This window comes from Sus scrofa, chromosome 6 (assembly GCF_054392235.1).
Source record: "Sus scrofa isolate SSC_HxYL_T2T_F1_AM1 chromosome 6, Sscrofa_HxYL_maternal_Yorkshire_Landrace_v2.0, whole genome shotgun sequence".
NCBI classification, from domain to species: domain Eukaryota; kingdom Metazoa; phylum Chordata; class Mammalia; order Artiodactyla; family Suidae; genus Sus; species Sus scrofa.
The window spans coordinates 51,718,007-51,733,368 of NC_139388.1; the positions used below are offsets into that span (position 1 = coordinate 51,718,007).

Below are 15,362 nucleotides of genomic sequence, written 5' to 3' on the forward strand. Positions count from 1 at the left end.
TGACTAGCAGGGCTGTGGCCCCAGGGGCAGGGACGGGGGCACCTGCGGAAGAGCGTGTTCTGGCCTCATCGAGTTGGAGCTCCCTGCGGGACCCCACCTGGGGCTGGGGATCAAGAGCTGGGGTTGAAACTGGGGTCAGCGCAAGGTACCACTTTTCCCAGAGTAACGGGAGGGGCCTCAGCATCCTCTCAGGCCCCTCGTGGTCCCTGCAGCCACAGCCCTCTGATGACTCAGCACCTCTGAGCACTGCCAGCGTCCCTGGCAGATGACCAGGCCTCCACCCTCGCCCACAGATCCATGAAGGCCTCTGGTTTCTTTTTAATTTTTTATCTTCTTAGGGCCCCACCCGCAGCATGTGGAGGTTCCCAGACTAGGAGTCAAACTGGAGCTGTAGCTGCTGGCCTACACCACAGCCACGGCAACATGGGATCCTTAACCCAATGAGCAAGGCCAGGGACTGAACCTGTGTCCTCATGGATACTAGTTAGGTTCATTCACCACTGAGCCACGAGGGGAACTCCAAGGCCTCTGTTCTGACCATTTATTGGGGGACTGACTCTTAAGCACTGAGGGCAGGAAGGAGGAAGGAGGGATGGAGGTGCCTCCCTCTCTGCGTCCCCGTCCCTAGAAACTCCAAGTCCCCAGATGTCCTGCTGCCTGGTGCAGGCTGGGACGCCAGTGACAAGGGGCACTGACTGAGCCCAAGAAAGCAGGTGCGCCCAGGTGGGGAGCAGACACGAGGAAGGCAGGTGTCCGGATGGGCTCAGGGACCTAGGGACCCCAAGCTCCAGGAGGCAGTGACAGTCCTACTGGCCAATGAGGGTGAGTCTTCAGCCTGAGGCAGCCTGGCCCTGGGGCCTGGTCCTCTGCGGCTGATTGGGGCCGATGTACTGGAGAGGCACGTGGGTGGGGGCGGTGATCCGATCGGTGCCGAGGTAGGGCTGGAGGGCAGGGGGCACGAGCACCGAGCCGTCCTGGGGAGAGAGCGGGCCTCAGGCTGCCGGCCTGCCCCTGCCCTGCAGCCGCCACCCCTCCACGTGCCATCCTCACCTTCTGCTGATTGCTCTCCAGGAGGGCGATGAGGAGGCGGGGGACGGCACAGGCCGTGGCGTTCACCTGGGAGAGGGGCAAAGCTCAGACCCAGGGAGGGCTGGGGGCGGTGCTAGGGTTGGGGGGGAGGGTGCGCGGCTCACCGTGTGGGCGAACTGCAGCTCCCCGGCCTCCGTCTGGAACATGATGTGGAGGCGGCGGCTCTGGAAGTCCGTGCAGTTGGAGGCACTGGTGACCTGGGCGTTGGGGGCGGTGGGGGTGCGGATTGAAAAGATCGGCCGGGGTGGGTGCAGTGTCGCCCTCCTTCCCACCGCGGGGCCCGCTGGGGCTCACCTCGCCAAAGCGGCCGCGGCCTGGCATCCAGGCCTCAATGTCGAACTTGCGGTAGGCGGACAGGCCCAGCTCCTGCGTGGGCATGTCCAGGACCCTGCAGTGCAGGAGAAAGACATGGCAGGGGCCAGCGGGTGGGGGGAGGAGGAGGAGATGGGGCGACGGAAGAGGAGGGACCCAAGAAGAGGGACATGGAAGTGATGGATGAAGATGACGACAGCAAAGCAGAGACGGCTGCGTCTCTGGCTCTTTCCCCCCCTGCCCGCCCCCGACCTGCTGATCTTCCTTCTATACTGACAGCACCCCCAGCTTTTTGTAGTGGGTCACCCAGAAAAAAGTCCACACTTCTCAGCCTCTCTGGAAAGATACACGTGACTGACGGTGAGAGAGGAGGTGGGCTCGTGACGTCCAGTCACCCCCTTAAAGGGAAGGGGCGCATCCTCCCCTCAACCTCCACTTCCCACTGAGGTGAGGAGCCCTGGACACGCGGACCTTACGGACAAGGTGGCGCCCTAGGGTGGGGAGAAGCAGGAGGGCAGGGGTCTGGTCTCACCACCGGAGTGCCCTGTGCAGCTCATGCTGCCCTTATAATCCTACACAGGATTCTACAGACCAATAGGGAGACAGACATCCTATATGTAATCCTGGCACGGGCAAAAGCGGGCAGAGGGAGGAGAGATGGCGAGGCGCCTCGAGACGGGGGAGCACCTAGCCCGCCTCTGCCCCCGCCCCTGGCATCGCTGCAGCCCCTGGTCCCTCTCCGCACCGGAAGTGCAAGCCCAGCTCTGTCAAGATCTCCATCTGAAGGGACAGGAACTCCTCCAGCAGCTGTGAGCTCTGCTCCAGCCCAGGGCCTGTCACCCCAAACATCTCCACCTGGGGCAGGGCAGGGGCACCAGAATCAGGAGGTGCTAGGCTGCCAGGCTGACCCCTCCCCCGGTCCCAGCTATGCCAACCTTGGTGAAGTGGTGCACTCGATAGAGCCCCCGCGGCTCTTTCCCTGTGTCTGTTTCCGCCCGGTAGCAGGTACTGGAACAAACCATCCTGGAGGAATGGAGTAGGTGGTGTTGGGAGAGGGGATGTCACGGGGGGGACAGGGGCTAAAGGACCTGGGCATCACCTGATTGGCAGGTCCCTGAAGGCCACCGAGTGGTCCATGAAGTAACCTGGGAGGAGAAGGGGGACAGAAGGGGTCAGCCTGGGCCACCACCCATCTACAGGAAACCTTTGTGAGAATTAGAAAAGGCCTCTCGGGAGTTCCTGTCGTGGCTCAGTGGTTAATGAATCTGAATAGGAACCATGATTGCCAAGGTTTGATCACTAGCCTCGCTCAGTGGGTCAAGGATCCGGCATTGCCGTGAGCTGTGGTGTAGGCCAGTGGCTACAGCTCCAATTGGACCCCTAGCCTGGGAACCTCCATATGCCGCAGGTGCAGCCCTAAAAAGACAAAAGACAAAAAAAAAAAAAAAAAAAAAAAGAAAAAGAAAGAAAAAGAAAAGGTATCTCCTCTGGCTGACACAACCTCATGTCGGGACATGTGGCTGGATCCTCACTGTGCTGTTGTGCAGTAAACAACCTGCACAACTGTACATGTTGGCCCTGGGGTCGCTGAGATATCCTGGGCCCACGGCCATCACCCTCCAGGATGCTCCTGGTTGTCCTCTTTCCATCCCTCCAGCTCTGAGGACACTGGAGGTGACCTCGGTCCGCTCTCGCCCCAAGGCAGATACTCACCCGCAAGTCCCACCTCTGCCGTCCCGGCCAGGTTGAGGTCTTCAAAGCGTGAGGGGTCGATGTTGTAAATTTGGGAGGGGTTGGCATTTGGTGTCATCCCACAGCCTTCCTGGGGAGGAGGCCAGGCCGTAGGTTAGGGGACAGGTAACCTAGGTGGCCCCCTTTCTGCAGTCACCCCCCCTGGAAGCATCTGGAATCACCCTGGGCTCCCCGTTGTGGCAGGACCCCCTTGACCCAGCCCCAGGGTGGTTTCCTCGGAGAAAATGGGCTGGTCTCCCTGCCCAGGACCCCAGGATGGGAGCAGAATCCTCACTCACAAACACGGCTCCTCGGAGGAGGTCTGGCACCGTCATGGGGGTGAAGCCCTGGGAGGGGGAGGGGCACAGTCAGGACCCCCGCTGGCCCCCAAGCTCAGGTCTGGAGGAGGATGCTGCAGAGGGGGCCAATCTCCCCCACCCCACTCCAGAGGCCCGTCCACTTCAGGGGAGATGGAGGTGGGTGGAGCGGGGGGCTAAGGGCAGCCGGAGGGGCAGTTCTCACCACGGCCCTCCCTGGGAAAGCCTTCTGGCCGCGGCCAGCGTCCCAGGCATTCGGCCCTTGCCCACCCCTTGGGTTTCTAGGGACGCTGTTACCCCCCAACGCTCCCTTTACACCGTGAGCAGGCAGTGAGGGGCAGGGGTTAGAGGTGCAGGCTCTGGGCTGGCTCCACACACTGGCCAGTGACTCCCTCTCCAGGCCTCCAAAGGGGATAACGATAGCACTCACCTCGCAAGGCTGCCCTGAACATTAAACATGGCAATAACACATGTAAAGCTCTGAAGAGTGACTGGAGCGGGAGTCACGCCCTCCTCTCCACCCTGAGCCTCTGAGCTCGGCTTCCATGCCACCCCCTCCAGGCAGCCCTCCCGCCCTGGCCCATACCCGGTGGATGAGCTTCTGGAGTGTGAAGTTGACCAGGCCGTGCTGTAGGAGCGCCCCGGCCCCGCGCAGGTAATAGGAGCGGTGGCCAGACACGTGGGACAGGCGCCTGGGAGACAGATGGGCAGACAGGCGGGACGTGTGGGCCAGGGCTTGGCGGGAGGTGGGGGGGGAAGGGGGGACTCGAGCACCCCAGGGCAGAGGCCCAGCTGCCAGGCAGGGGGCCGCGCATCAAACATTCATGCCAGGCGAGGCCCATGCTGAGCCCATGAGGCAGAGCCGGCAGCCAGCTGTTAGGGTGGGGAGGGCCGGGCGCGGGGCTCACTTCTGACGGATGATGTCGAGGTTCTCTGCTAATTGCAGGTGGCCGCGGGGCTGGAAGGAGAAAGCTGTACGTGCATGAGAAGCACCAGGGTAAGAGGATGAGAGTCAGGGACAGAGAGAAAGAGGATGGGAGAGATGGAGGGAGGAAGAGGAAAGGGGAGGAGAGAGAAAGAGACAGTTACTCATGTGCAACACACACACACACACACACACACACAGTTATTCTTGTGCAACACACACACACACGGTGAGAATGCCCAGGGGCCTCTACAGACACCAACCCTGGTCTCAGACCTCAGAGCCCCCACCCCCAGCCTGGGCTGTGACCCACCTGGCTTGTCTCCGACCACGTGGAGCACTCGGGCCTGGCTCTCGTCCCCGACAGGCTGCAGGGAGACAGCAGGCGTCACTGGGAAGGTGGCACCAGGTAGGCCCCTGGCCTCCCCCGCTGCCCAGCACGGTGCTCACCACGTCTGGGTGGGTCTGGTTGGGCAGCCTCAGTGCCCGCAGGTAGAACCACTCCTCGAGCTGGGCCTCCTTGGGGTATAGGAGCACGAGCTGCTTCCGGATCTCCCGGCCACGTGCCCGCAGACTCTGATACCGGGGGTCCTGAGAGTGGCGCAGACAGGGTCATCCCAGAAGAGGGTGGGGGTCCCTTAACCAGCGTGACCTTGATCCTGGCTAGCACAGCCTCCGTGGTGGACGTCTGCTGCTTCTTCATTTGGCTCAATGTCCTGAATTTCCTTTCAGGAACCTCCCCTCACCACCACATGGCATGTCTATGGGGTCACAACTGTGGCTTGGCCTACTAGAACATTCCATTGCCTTGGCCACAGTCATTGGCTCAAAGATAGGTACATGACCCAAGCTAAACTCATGAGAATCAGCCCTAGGACTATATCTGGAGCTTTCAGGAAAACGGTCCTTTTTGCATCAGACCCTGCCTCCCTTTCTTCCAAGGGGAGAAAGCTGGTCTGGGAATAAAAAGGAAGTAGAACCAAATATGGAGCCAGGACCTGGATTCAGCTGTACCTGAGGCCAGTCTTTTTAGTTTCATGATTCAAGAGAGCCTGCTGTTTTTGGTTTTTTTTCTCCTTAATCCTATTTGTTATGCTTTCCACATACAATGAAGAATTCATGACTGATAAGAGTATCCTTGCGGCCCACCCCTCACCAGCAACACGGTGTCATACCTGCTGTACCTGATCGTTGTCCTGGGTGACCTGGTAGGAAAGAGACAGAAAGGGTGATGAGGTTGATGAATCTGGGCATGGGGAGGAAGAGAAAAAGAGAGGTGAAAGGTCAGGGCCAGGGGCTCTGAAATCTGCTCTGTCAGTGCCTGTCTGGACCCTCCTCCAGTCTGTGCTTCAGCTTCTCTGTCAATTATGCTGAGAGGAGGCAAGATAACAAAATAGCAATCATGCCCGCAGCTCTGTTTATTGAGTGCTGCCTTATGTGTGGCCGTGGGCTCTCACACAATCTTAATTCTTTTTTTTTTTTTTTTTGCTTTTTAGGGCTGCACCCGCGGCATAATGCAAGTTCCCAGGCTAGGGGTCGAATCAGAGCTGCAGCTGCCAGCGTACACCAGAGCCAAGCCAACGAGGGATCTGAGTCCTGTCTGCAACCTACACCACAGATCAGGGCAATGCTGGATCCCCAACCCACTGAGCGAGACTGGGGATTGAACCTGTGTCCTCGTGGACACTAGTCAGGCTTGTTACCACTGGAGCCACAATGGGAACTCCAGGATCTTAATTCTTCGTAACCCACTTCATGAGCTGGCATTAACGTAATCCCCGTTTTGTGGATGACAAAACTGAGGCTCAGAAAGGTAATGCCTCTGAGAATGTATGAGGAGACCTGAGACCAAGGGTCTTTGCTACTCTGAACCTTCTAAGGTCCTGAGCACCAGAGGGAATCTGGCAGATCTGCATCTAAACTTTGGATGCCTACCAGCTGTGTGCCCTTAGGCAAACCTCCTCCCTCCCTGAGCCTCTGTACACCCATCTGTGAAATGGGCTGATAAGAGGAGCTCCCTAGCACAGCTGCTGCATGGCTTCCTCAAGAAGGTGGGTTGTGCTCACTGAACATTAACGGTGGTCAATTTGGTGGTTTGCATTGGCTGCCTGCCTGTGAGGCATGGAGCCCAGGGCCTGGCGAGACACAGTGGGTCCCTGGGAGATGCAGTCAGGGTGGGGAGAAGGGTGAAAAGCAGCCCGGATGCCTGAGTGCCAATCCCACCTTGGCTGCTTCTTGGCTGTGAGCCTTGGGCACATTTTAAGCTCTTGAGGCCTCAGTTTCCTCAGCCGTTGCCACAGCTGTGGCTTAGGTCGCGACTGTGGCTCAGATCTGATCCCTGGCCCGGGAATTTCATATGCCACAGGGCAACCAAATATTTAAAAAAAAAAAAAGAAAAGAAAAGAAAAAAGAGAGTGAGAAAGGAAAGCACCCAGGAGCTCCCTGGTAGCCTAGCGGGTTAAGGACCTGGCACTGTCACTGCTGTGGTCCCTGACCCAGGAATTTCTACATGCCATGAGCGCAGCCAAAAAAAAAAGAATAAGGAAAGCACCTAAAACAGTTCCTGGCACACAGTGTGGCTGTATGCACATCTGCTGTTATTACGACAATTCTCTTTTTTTGCTTTTTAGGGCCACACTTGTGGCATATGGAGGTTCCCAGGCTAGGGGTCCAATTGGAGCTACAGCTGCTGGCCTACGCCACAGCCACAGCCACTCCAGATCTGAGCTGCATCTGCGACCTACACCACAGCTCATGGCAACACCGGATCCTTAACCCACTGAGCGAGGCCTGGATCAAACCCACACCCTCATGGTTCCTAGTCGGATTCTTTTCTGCTGCGCCACGACGGGAACTCCTCTTACGAGGACCCTTTTCCAGCCCTCTGTAGCAGATGGTGTCGGTTGTTGAAACCAAGACCATGTGCCCTCCTTCCTCCTTCCAACCTAAGACCCTGACTCGGTGCCCCCTCCCCTGGTAGCCTGCAGTTCAGGGAATGTGGGCCCCGCCAAGGTGGCCTCTTGCCATTGATTGAAGGTGGGGTGGGGCATCTGGGTCCACGAGACATGAGGGGCCTCTGCTGAATGCCCTTGGAAAAGGCAGTCGAGCCAGAGGAGTCCTGTTTTCTGCCTCTGGCAGAGTCACACAGGGAGATGATGTACCTCAGCAGCCACCTCACTACCGCTGCCACCATGAGGGGGCAATAGGGGTTAAATCAACACAGCAGAGTTGCAGGTGGAGACGGAGAGAAAGAACCTGGAGTGAGGATGCTGGGGAAGAGCTGCTACGCCTCAGCCTCACGTAGCAGCTGTGCCTGGCCCTGGACAGCTTGTTATGTGAGGAATGAATGTCCACGGCCTTCAAGTTCCTTAAAGTGGGTTTCGTGTTACCTGCAAGAGGGGTACCCTGCCCCTGCCCCCGCTCCCCAGGACTCCCCCACTCACCACCAGGGCCCGCACTGCCTCGGCCACAGCCCTCTTCTCCTCTTCCAGGCTCTGGATCTGCTCCTGCAGCTGCCTCAGCTCCTGCCACGTTGAGATCTGGTGGAAGGTGGGGGAGGACACAGGAGGGAAAGATGCGAAGCTGTTACTGTCCCCTGCCCCTTCTGGCTGGAGCCTCACCCCACCGGCCCCCTGGACTGGGGTGGGGTGAGGCAGAGACCCCTTGCTGTCCCCCAGCAGCCACTGTCCCCTCCCTCCCTTCAGTACTGGAACCCCCTGATGCTCAGCTGGGCACACAGCTGCGTTTGCCCATGGGCCCAAGACTGACCAGTGGACATAAGTGGAAGTGGCCGGTGTGACTCCTGAGTCACCTCCTTAAGGATAAGCCCCCATCCTGGCCTTTGTCACTCCCCCCGGACTGGATGATGGACCCTGAGGAGAGGGGCACAGGACAACATCCTCGGGGACACAGAGCAGGGAGATGAAAGGACCGGGGCCGAGGGCGTGCAGCTGAGGCCCCTGCCAGCACTCATGTCTCACGTGAGAGCCCAAGAGCACCTGTCCTTTGGGTGGCCCAGCTGCTGCCCCTGTGCCCACCAGCACTGCGGGGTCAGCATTCCTCCCAGCTCTCACTTTTTGACCACACCTCCTGCTGTGGAGTCCCTCTGTGAGCCCTGATCCCTGAGCAAAGCCCTCTGTCCTCTTCCCTGGCTGTAGTTTTCCCTACTTCCCCGAGGCTGGAAGCCAGAAGGGGAGTGGGGGGTCACAGTGTGGTCTGTTACCCACTTGGTGGATCCCCCTGGGTGTCTCCTGGACACTTCACGGCTCACCATGTGCAACAGGGGCTCTGGGAAGAACATCTCCCCCCACATCTGCTCCTCCTCCTCCAGGACAGGCCTGCTGGTCCTCTCCTCCATCCAGCTCCACAGCCGGGACTGCGTCCTGACCTTACTGCCTCATGAACGTCCATCAGATCTGTAGCCCCCCCGCCCCGACTTCCCCCCAGCCTGCCATCTCCTACAAGGAGCCCTCTGCCAGCCTCCTCGCCTTGAGGCTCACCTTCTCCATCCAGCTGGAGTTCTCATACCATCCTCTCCCGCCTGGAAGCACCCAGAGCACCCCAGGGGCCCTAGGAACACGTTGCCCGCCTTGCTACTGCCTGCAAAGCCACATGCCACCTTCCTCTCCATACTTCCGCCCTAAAGGAGTGTTTTTCGAGCTTTGGGATGGGATCCATTTCTGGGTTACATTTTTTTTGGGGGGGTCTTTTTAGGGCTATACCTCGGGCATATGGAAGTTCCCAGGCTAGGGGTTGAATCGGAGCTACAGCTGTCGGTCTACACCACAGCCACAGCAATGGGGGATCCAAGCCACATCTGGGACCTACACCTCAGCTCACAGCCGGATCCTTAACCCACTGAGCAAGGGATCAAACGTGAATCCTCATGGATACTAGTCCGTTTTGTTACCACTGAGCCACAGTGGGAACTCTCAGGTTTTAAGTTTAATTTGGGGTCTTTCAACCAGCACGTTAATAAACTGCAGAATAACAGACAAAAGATTTACCTTGTAAGGGTACAGGTCGGCAGCTTTAAGTACATTCAGACCTCTATGCTTTCGTAACGACCCACCTCTGGAACGTTTTTACCTTTGCAAAAACCTCTGTACGCATGAAACATCCCCTCCCACTAGCCCTGGCAACCACCACTCCACATTCTGTCTCTGAATCTGAATGCTCCAGGTGCCTCATATAACTGGATCACACAGTCCTTTTGTGGCTGGCTTATTTCACTTAGCATGACGTCTTTATGGTGCTCCATGCTGCAACATGTGTCAGAATTTCCTCCTATTTAAGGCTGCGTGCTATTCCTTCTGTTTCCACATTTTCTTTATCCACTTATCCATCAGTGAACATTTGGGTTGCTTCCACCTTTTGGCTATTGTGAATAATGCTGGTAGAAACACAGGCACACAGATATATGTTTGAGTCCCTGCTTTCAGTTCTTTTGGGTACATACCAGAAGTGGGATTGCTGGATTATGTGGTAATTCTATGTTTAATTCTTTAAGGAACTGCCACATATATATATAATTTAGTGGGGGTTTTTTTGGCCACACTCTTGGTATATGGAAGTTCCTGGGCCAGAAATCAAATTCGAGCCACAGCTGCAACCTACACCACAACTGCAGCAACACTGGATCCTTAACCCACTGTGCCACAAGGGGAGTTCCCTATATATATTTTATTTTATTTTTTGTCTTTTTAGGGCCACACCCACGGCATATGGAGGTTCCCAGGCTAGGAGGTGAATCAGAGCTGTAGCTGCTGGCCTATGCCAACAGCCATAGCCACGCCAGATCCTTAACCCACTGAGCAAGGCCAGGGATTGAACCTGCGTCTTCATGGATGCTAGTCAGATTCATTTTTGCTGTGTCACGACGGGAACTCCCCTTATATATATTTTAAATTAACTTCTCTGATAGAGTTTTCTGCTGGCCTAGTGGTTAAGCATTTGGCATTTATCACTGCTATGGCCCAGGTTCGATCCCTAGGAACTTGTGCATGCCTCCAGGGCAGCCAAAAAAAGTAACTTCTCTGAGCCTTAACTTCCTCACTGATAAAGTAGGGGAAATAGCTGTACCTACCTCACAGGATTGTTGTGAAACTTAAATGAGACTAATCTGTATAAAGCACTTAAAATAGGATGGCTGGGGAGGAGCTCCAAGAGATGGCTGGGAGGATTCCGAGTTCCCATCATCCTTAGCGCCCCAACAGGGTCTAGAAATATGGTGACACCGGTTCTAGTTCCCCAGCATGTAGTATTATATAGGTGCTAGCTTTGCGATTATTATCATTCGCTGTCTTATTCTCAACACCTGGAACTTAAGGTAGGCGCTCCCTAAATATCTTTCAAAGGATTAAATAACACTATTTAACTGCCTGATACTCGTGGGGTAGGTGCAAACTCTACTTTTCAATCTCCAAAGGCAAGAGGCTCCCCTCACCTCTGATTCACATCTTTGTCCCGCATTTCCCTCTGTGGCCTTAGGGTAAGCCTGGTTCGACGTCGGAGCACATTGGCAGACAGTAGTAAGTTCTTAGTGCAGAGTGGGTACTCAACAAGCCATATGGAACAGGAGCATCATGGATATCTAGACTGTAGGGCCTTGGCACTCCACGGATAACTGGCACGTACGTGAGTGCCAAACACGTTTGCTAAACTTGGGAAGAAACTAAAATCCTGCGATAAGACCGCCCCCTCCTGGAGAATATCTGGCACGCCCACTTCGTCCCTAGAGCGAACAGCCAATAAGCAAAGCGGCCAGGCCTGGCAATGCCGGCCAGCGCAAGCGCACTCACGATCGCCGGCAGGTCGTCAGATCGCAGCTCCCCCTTGCGGAGATCCAAGGTGCGCGCCGCCTCTTCCGGGTATGCGCACAGCGGCTCCATGTCCAGCTGAGGGAGCGCGCTGTAGCCTTCACGTGCGTGCTCGTACAGGAGGTTCCTGTCTCGCCTCTCCGTAGCGAAGCTTCTCCTTGGGCTCTGGTTGCAGGCATAGCCTCCCCGGAGCCGCAGGCCCCGACTAGCCACCAGAGGCCACAAACGCCGCACCATGGACGCAGCCATCTTGGAAGGAGGACAAAAAGTCGCGCACTCTTCATCCCGCCCACTACGCGTTTAGACCAATTGTAAAGCAGCTCTTCTCGGGACTAGCCAATCAAACTTTGGAAGGAGTGAGCCCCTCCCATGCCTCAAAAAACACTGTTCTGGGAGAACAGTTGGCCGAGATTGACATTATCGTTGCCCAATCGTCATCTGTTCCCCGCCCCTTCAGTGTACCGGGAAGGGCAGAGCCAGCCAATCCCTGCCGGGATAATTCCATTCAGTTAGAGGTCAGATTTGGCGTGTCGGCGGACCGGGCTAGTGTCGGAAAGGTAGACGGGATTCTCGGGTCCTCGAAACCTCCCCGGGTCTCCCCTCAGTTTCCCTTTTCCTCTTGTATGTGAGCAGGGGCGGTTGAATCCCCGAGAGGCTATTCAGAGCAAGACTAAATTTACGGAGGGACTTTCTCTGTTAGCGGCTTTAGGAGTTGTGGTTATACAGTCGGAGGAAATCCCTTAGATTTAAACGGAAGAGTCCGAGAGCGGGATGGGGAGATTTGGCCCTTCCCCGATCACGGACACTTTCCCCTCCTTCTCTATCTGAATCTCTCATCCCCTAAAACAGGGACCCTTCAGGCGGCGGGATGTCCTGGTCCGGCCTTCTCCGTGGCCTCGGCACGTCCCTAAACTGTGGTAAGTAGGGGACTTGGGCTGCAGAGCCGAGGCTAGGTGAGGGTTATCCCCCCTGGGACTTGCATCCTCTGCCGAGGGAATCAAGGTTTTAAATCAGGGAGGATACACGATGGCTTTTGGCGGAGCTGGTGTTGCAAGGGAAGGGGGTGGGAAGTAGTTGCATTGAGGGCTACTATGGGTCAGGGGGGTGTCAGGAGTTTGGGTCGGTTATTTTTTTCAGCAAATAATATTAAATATTTCCCTTGGGTGAGACGTCCAAGCAAAGTGTTGAAGTTGTTCATTCAACTGGTATTTTCCAAGAGCCTAGTACATGCCGGGCACTGAGAGGGAAGCTTTATTATGAACCTGTTTCTTCCACAAATACCAAATGTTTCTCACAGGTCATGCTCTTTGTGAGATATTCCACCTGCGTATTCACTCTTCAAACCTTTGTTAAGCTCCTTCTTTCTTTCCTTTTTTTTTTTTTTTTTTTTTAATGCCCAAATATGGAATTTTCCAGGCTAGGGGTTGAATCGAGCTGTAGCTGCCAGCCTACACCACAGCCACAGCAACATGGGATCTGAGCCACATCTGCGACCTACACCACAGCTCACTGCAACGCAAGATCCTTAACCCACTGAGTGAGGCCAGGGATCGAACCTGCATCCTCATGGATACTAATTGGGTTCGTTTCCACTGGGCCACAACAGGAACTCCCTGTTAAGCTCTTTTTTGACATTGACTAGGGATCACAGGGCTGAACAAGACAGATCTCTGCCCTGCTTGGGGAATCTGGGCTAGGTTGACGTGCGGATCACACAGTGCTTAGGAGGCAGGAGGGAGCTCTAATGATGGTGCCTACCCTACAGATGAGCACACTGAGGCCCTGAGGTGAACAGTCGTGCTCGGCGGCGGTGGCACATCACTAAGGAGAGACTTCTAGGAATCCCCTTTGAGGATTCTGCTGTCACTTGAGGCATAAGGATACATGGAAATGGACGGTAAGGCCAGGACCTGCCGTGGGTACAGAGGGGAGTGGGAAGTTTGGGTGTTGAGAGGGCATCCAGCTAGAGGATGCACCTCAAAGCCCTGGTGTGGAAGCTCTAAGAGGACATGGCTCAGGGCTGAATCAATCACCACAGTCTCTCTCTCTCCATTACTGGGACCAAAACACAGTAGGTGCTCAGTGAATGTTTGCTGAAGAGAATCCAGTGCTGTGTCTTTTAATGTCCTAGTTCCTTTCCATGAGCAAATCTTATCTCTCTTAGAAACATCTCTGCTCCCCAACCCCTGCCTTCCCTCTCAGTGCATTGCTGCCACACTCCTCTTTCCTTCCTTTCCTTTCCTCCCTCCCTTTCCTTCCTTTTTGCTGCCCTTGCAAATTCCCAGGCCAGTGGTGGAACCCTCACCACAGCAGCGACAACTCCAGGTCCTTAATCTGCTGAGCCATCAGGGAACTCCCACTCTGCTCTTTCTGCTGGTGTATTTGTGGACACAGGCTGAGGCTGGAGCAGGGAGAGCAAGGGGGCAAGAGGGGAAACGAGGTCAGAGAGGCCAGGGGCAGACCATGTGGGGCCTTGTGGGCCCCTGGGGGGAATCTGGCTCTTACCCTGAGTGAGATGGAGCCACAGGAAGGCTCTGAGCAGGGGAACAATGTGATCTGACCCAGGTCCATCTGGCTGAGTGGGGAGCAGACAGTAGGAGTAGCCAAACCTGAGAGGAGGAGAGAGCAGCGAGCCCAGGGGTGGGGGAGCCAAGGGTACACAGGACTGGGATGGATGCAGTGCAGGAGGGAGAAAAGCGGGGGTGGTGGTGTCAGAGCCCTGAAGGTGCAGTTGAGAGAATCTGCTTACAGGGGCAGGTGGAGGTGTGACAGGAGGAAGCAGGACACTTCCCGCGAGGGGGGGGTACCCCATAGGGTCTCTGTGAGGCTGCAGGAATTAATGCATGTAGAGGCACAGAACAGTGCTGGACACTGAGGGAGCCGCTTGGGGTTTATTATTATGTTTAAACAGCATTAAAGTTAATGCCTTCTAAAATAAAATGAGTTCAGTCCTCTAAAGTGCTTAAAATAGAGCCTGACCCGTGGTGGTTGCTCAATAATCATTCTGACTCTTAGGGGTGAGGGAGTACCCCGAGAAACACAGGCAGCCCTGTGCGGACTGAGTGGCTGCTGCTACTGCCTGTTCACTGGGATGATAACCCCGCTCCATCCTGCCCGGTTGTGTCTCCCCAGGCCTCGCCCTGGTCCCGCGGCCCTGGGCCACGCGCCCCATGGCCACCCTGAATCAGATGCACCGCCTGGGGCCCCCGAAGCATCCGCCTGGGAAGATGGGCCCCACTGCGGGCCGGCCGCAGCTGAAGGGCGTGGTCCTGCGCACGTTCATCCGCAAGCCCAAGAAGCCCAACTCGGCCAACCGCAAGTGCTGCCGCGTGCGCCTCAGCACGGGCCGCGAGGCCGTGTGCTTCATCCCTGGCGAGGGCCACAGCTTGCAGGAGCACCACGTCGTGCTGGTGCAGGGCGGCCGCACGCAGGACCTGCCTGGCGTCAAGCTCACCGTGGTGCGTGGCAAGTACGACTGTGGCCACGTGCAGAAGAAGAAGTGACCGCCCGGGACATGGTGGCAGTTGGGTGTTCATGCGGAAGAAGAACTTTCCCCGGGGGCGCCTGCAGTATCCTTGGGAAGCCAGTCCGGCTGTAGAAGGATCTGGGCCTGGTTCAAACCCTGGCCACCTCTTCCATCAGGACCACCCTGAACCCACAGTGGGTGGGCCATGAGCAAAAGGAGCCCCTCTCCCAACAGCCTTGGTGTCCATGCATGAAATGCTGGCACCAGGGACTGCTTCTGCTGGGACAGGACGCTGTACTGCCATCTGCTGAGGAGGGCTTGCAATAAACATGGACCCCCCCACACCCCAGGGTTGTGACCTGAACCCCACTGCATGGTATTCGCCCCCCTGTGTGGTCTTGGCAACAGACCTCCCCTCTGGCCTGTTTCCTCTTCCACAAGAAAACAGCTCCACTTACAGCACCGCCTGTGTTGGGTTTGGTGAAGATTAAACTGGATGCCTTACATGCATAACACATGTAATGGCTACTCCATTTTTTGGTGGGGTGTTTTTTTTTTGTTTTGTTTTTTGGTCTTTTTAGGGCTGCATCTGCAGCACATGGAAGGTCTCAGGCTAGGGGTCAAATCAGAGCTGCAGCTGCCAGCCTACAGCACAGCTACAGCAATGCCAGATCTGAGCCGAGTCTGTGACCTACACCACAACT

The 15,362-nt window shown here is 56.3% G+C and overlaps 1 protein-coding gene and 1 long non-coding RNA gene across 5 annotated transcripts; one reads left to right on the forward strand and one right to left on the reverse strand.

Moving 5' to 3' along the window:
* Positions 1-311: 311 nt before the first annotated feature.
* Positions 312-11,467, reverse strand: SARS2 (seryl-tRNA synthetase 2, mitochondrial). 3 transcript variants are annotated; one of them, XR_014806094.1, is made up of 16 exons: positions 11,175-11,467; positions 7,818-7,913; positions 5,550-5,579; positions 4,825-4,965; positions 4,688-4,742; positions 4,358-4,421; positions 4,036-4,141; positions 3,432-3,479; positions 3,115-3,219; positions 2,501-2,546; positions 2,337-2,424; positions 2,147-2,256; positions 1,384-1,477; positions 1,194-1,286; positions 1,051-1,116; positions 312-974 (listed from the first exon to the last, which is right to left on the reverse strand). XR_014806094.1 is itself a non-coding variant. In XM_021094351.2 (16 exons), exons 1-16 carry the CDS (start codon positions 11,439-11,441, stop codon positions 831-833), a joined length of 1,557 nt encoding a protein of 518 aa, XP_020950010.2. In that variant the 5' UTR covers positions 11,442-11,467; the 3' UTR covers positions 312-830. The 3 variants fall into 3 exon arrangements, 2 of the variants coding, with proteins under 2 accessions (XP_020950010.2, XP_084816868.1); XM_021094351.2 differs by having other exon boundaries at positions 3,115-3,223; XM_084960742.1 differs by having other exon boundaries at positions 3,115-3,223; positions 10,820-11,467.
* Positions 11,468-11,695: 228 nt separating this feature from the next.
* On the forward strand, positions 11,696-15,191 carry LOC102162472 (small ribosomal subunit protein uS12m). Of its 2 annotated transcripts, XR_002344650.2 has the most exons (4): positions 11,696-11,749; positions 12,042-12,109; positions 12,958-13,089; positions 14,325-15,191. It is a non-coding gene; the product is annotated as a small ribosomal subunit protein uS12m (long non-coding RNA). The 2 variants fall into 2 exon arrangements; XR_002344649.2 differs by lacking the exon at positions 12,958-13,089.
* The last annotated feature ends 171 nt before the right edge of the window (positions 15,192-15,362 follow it).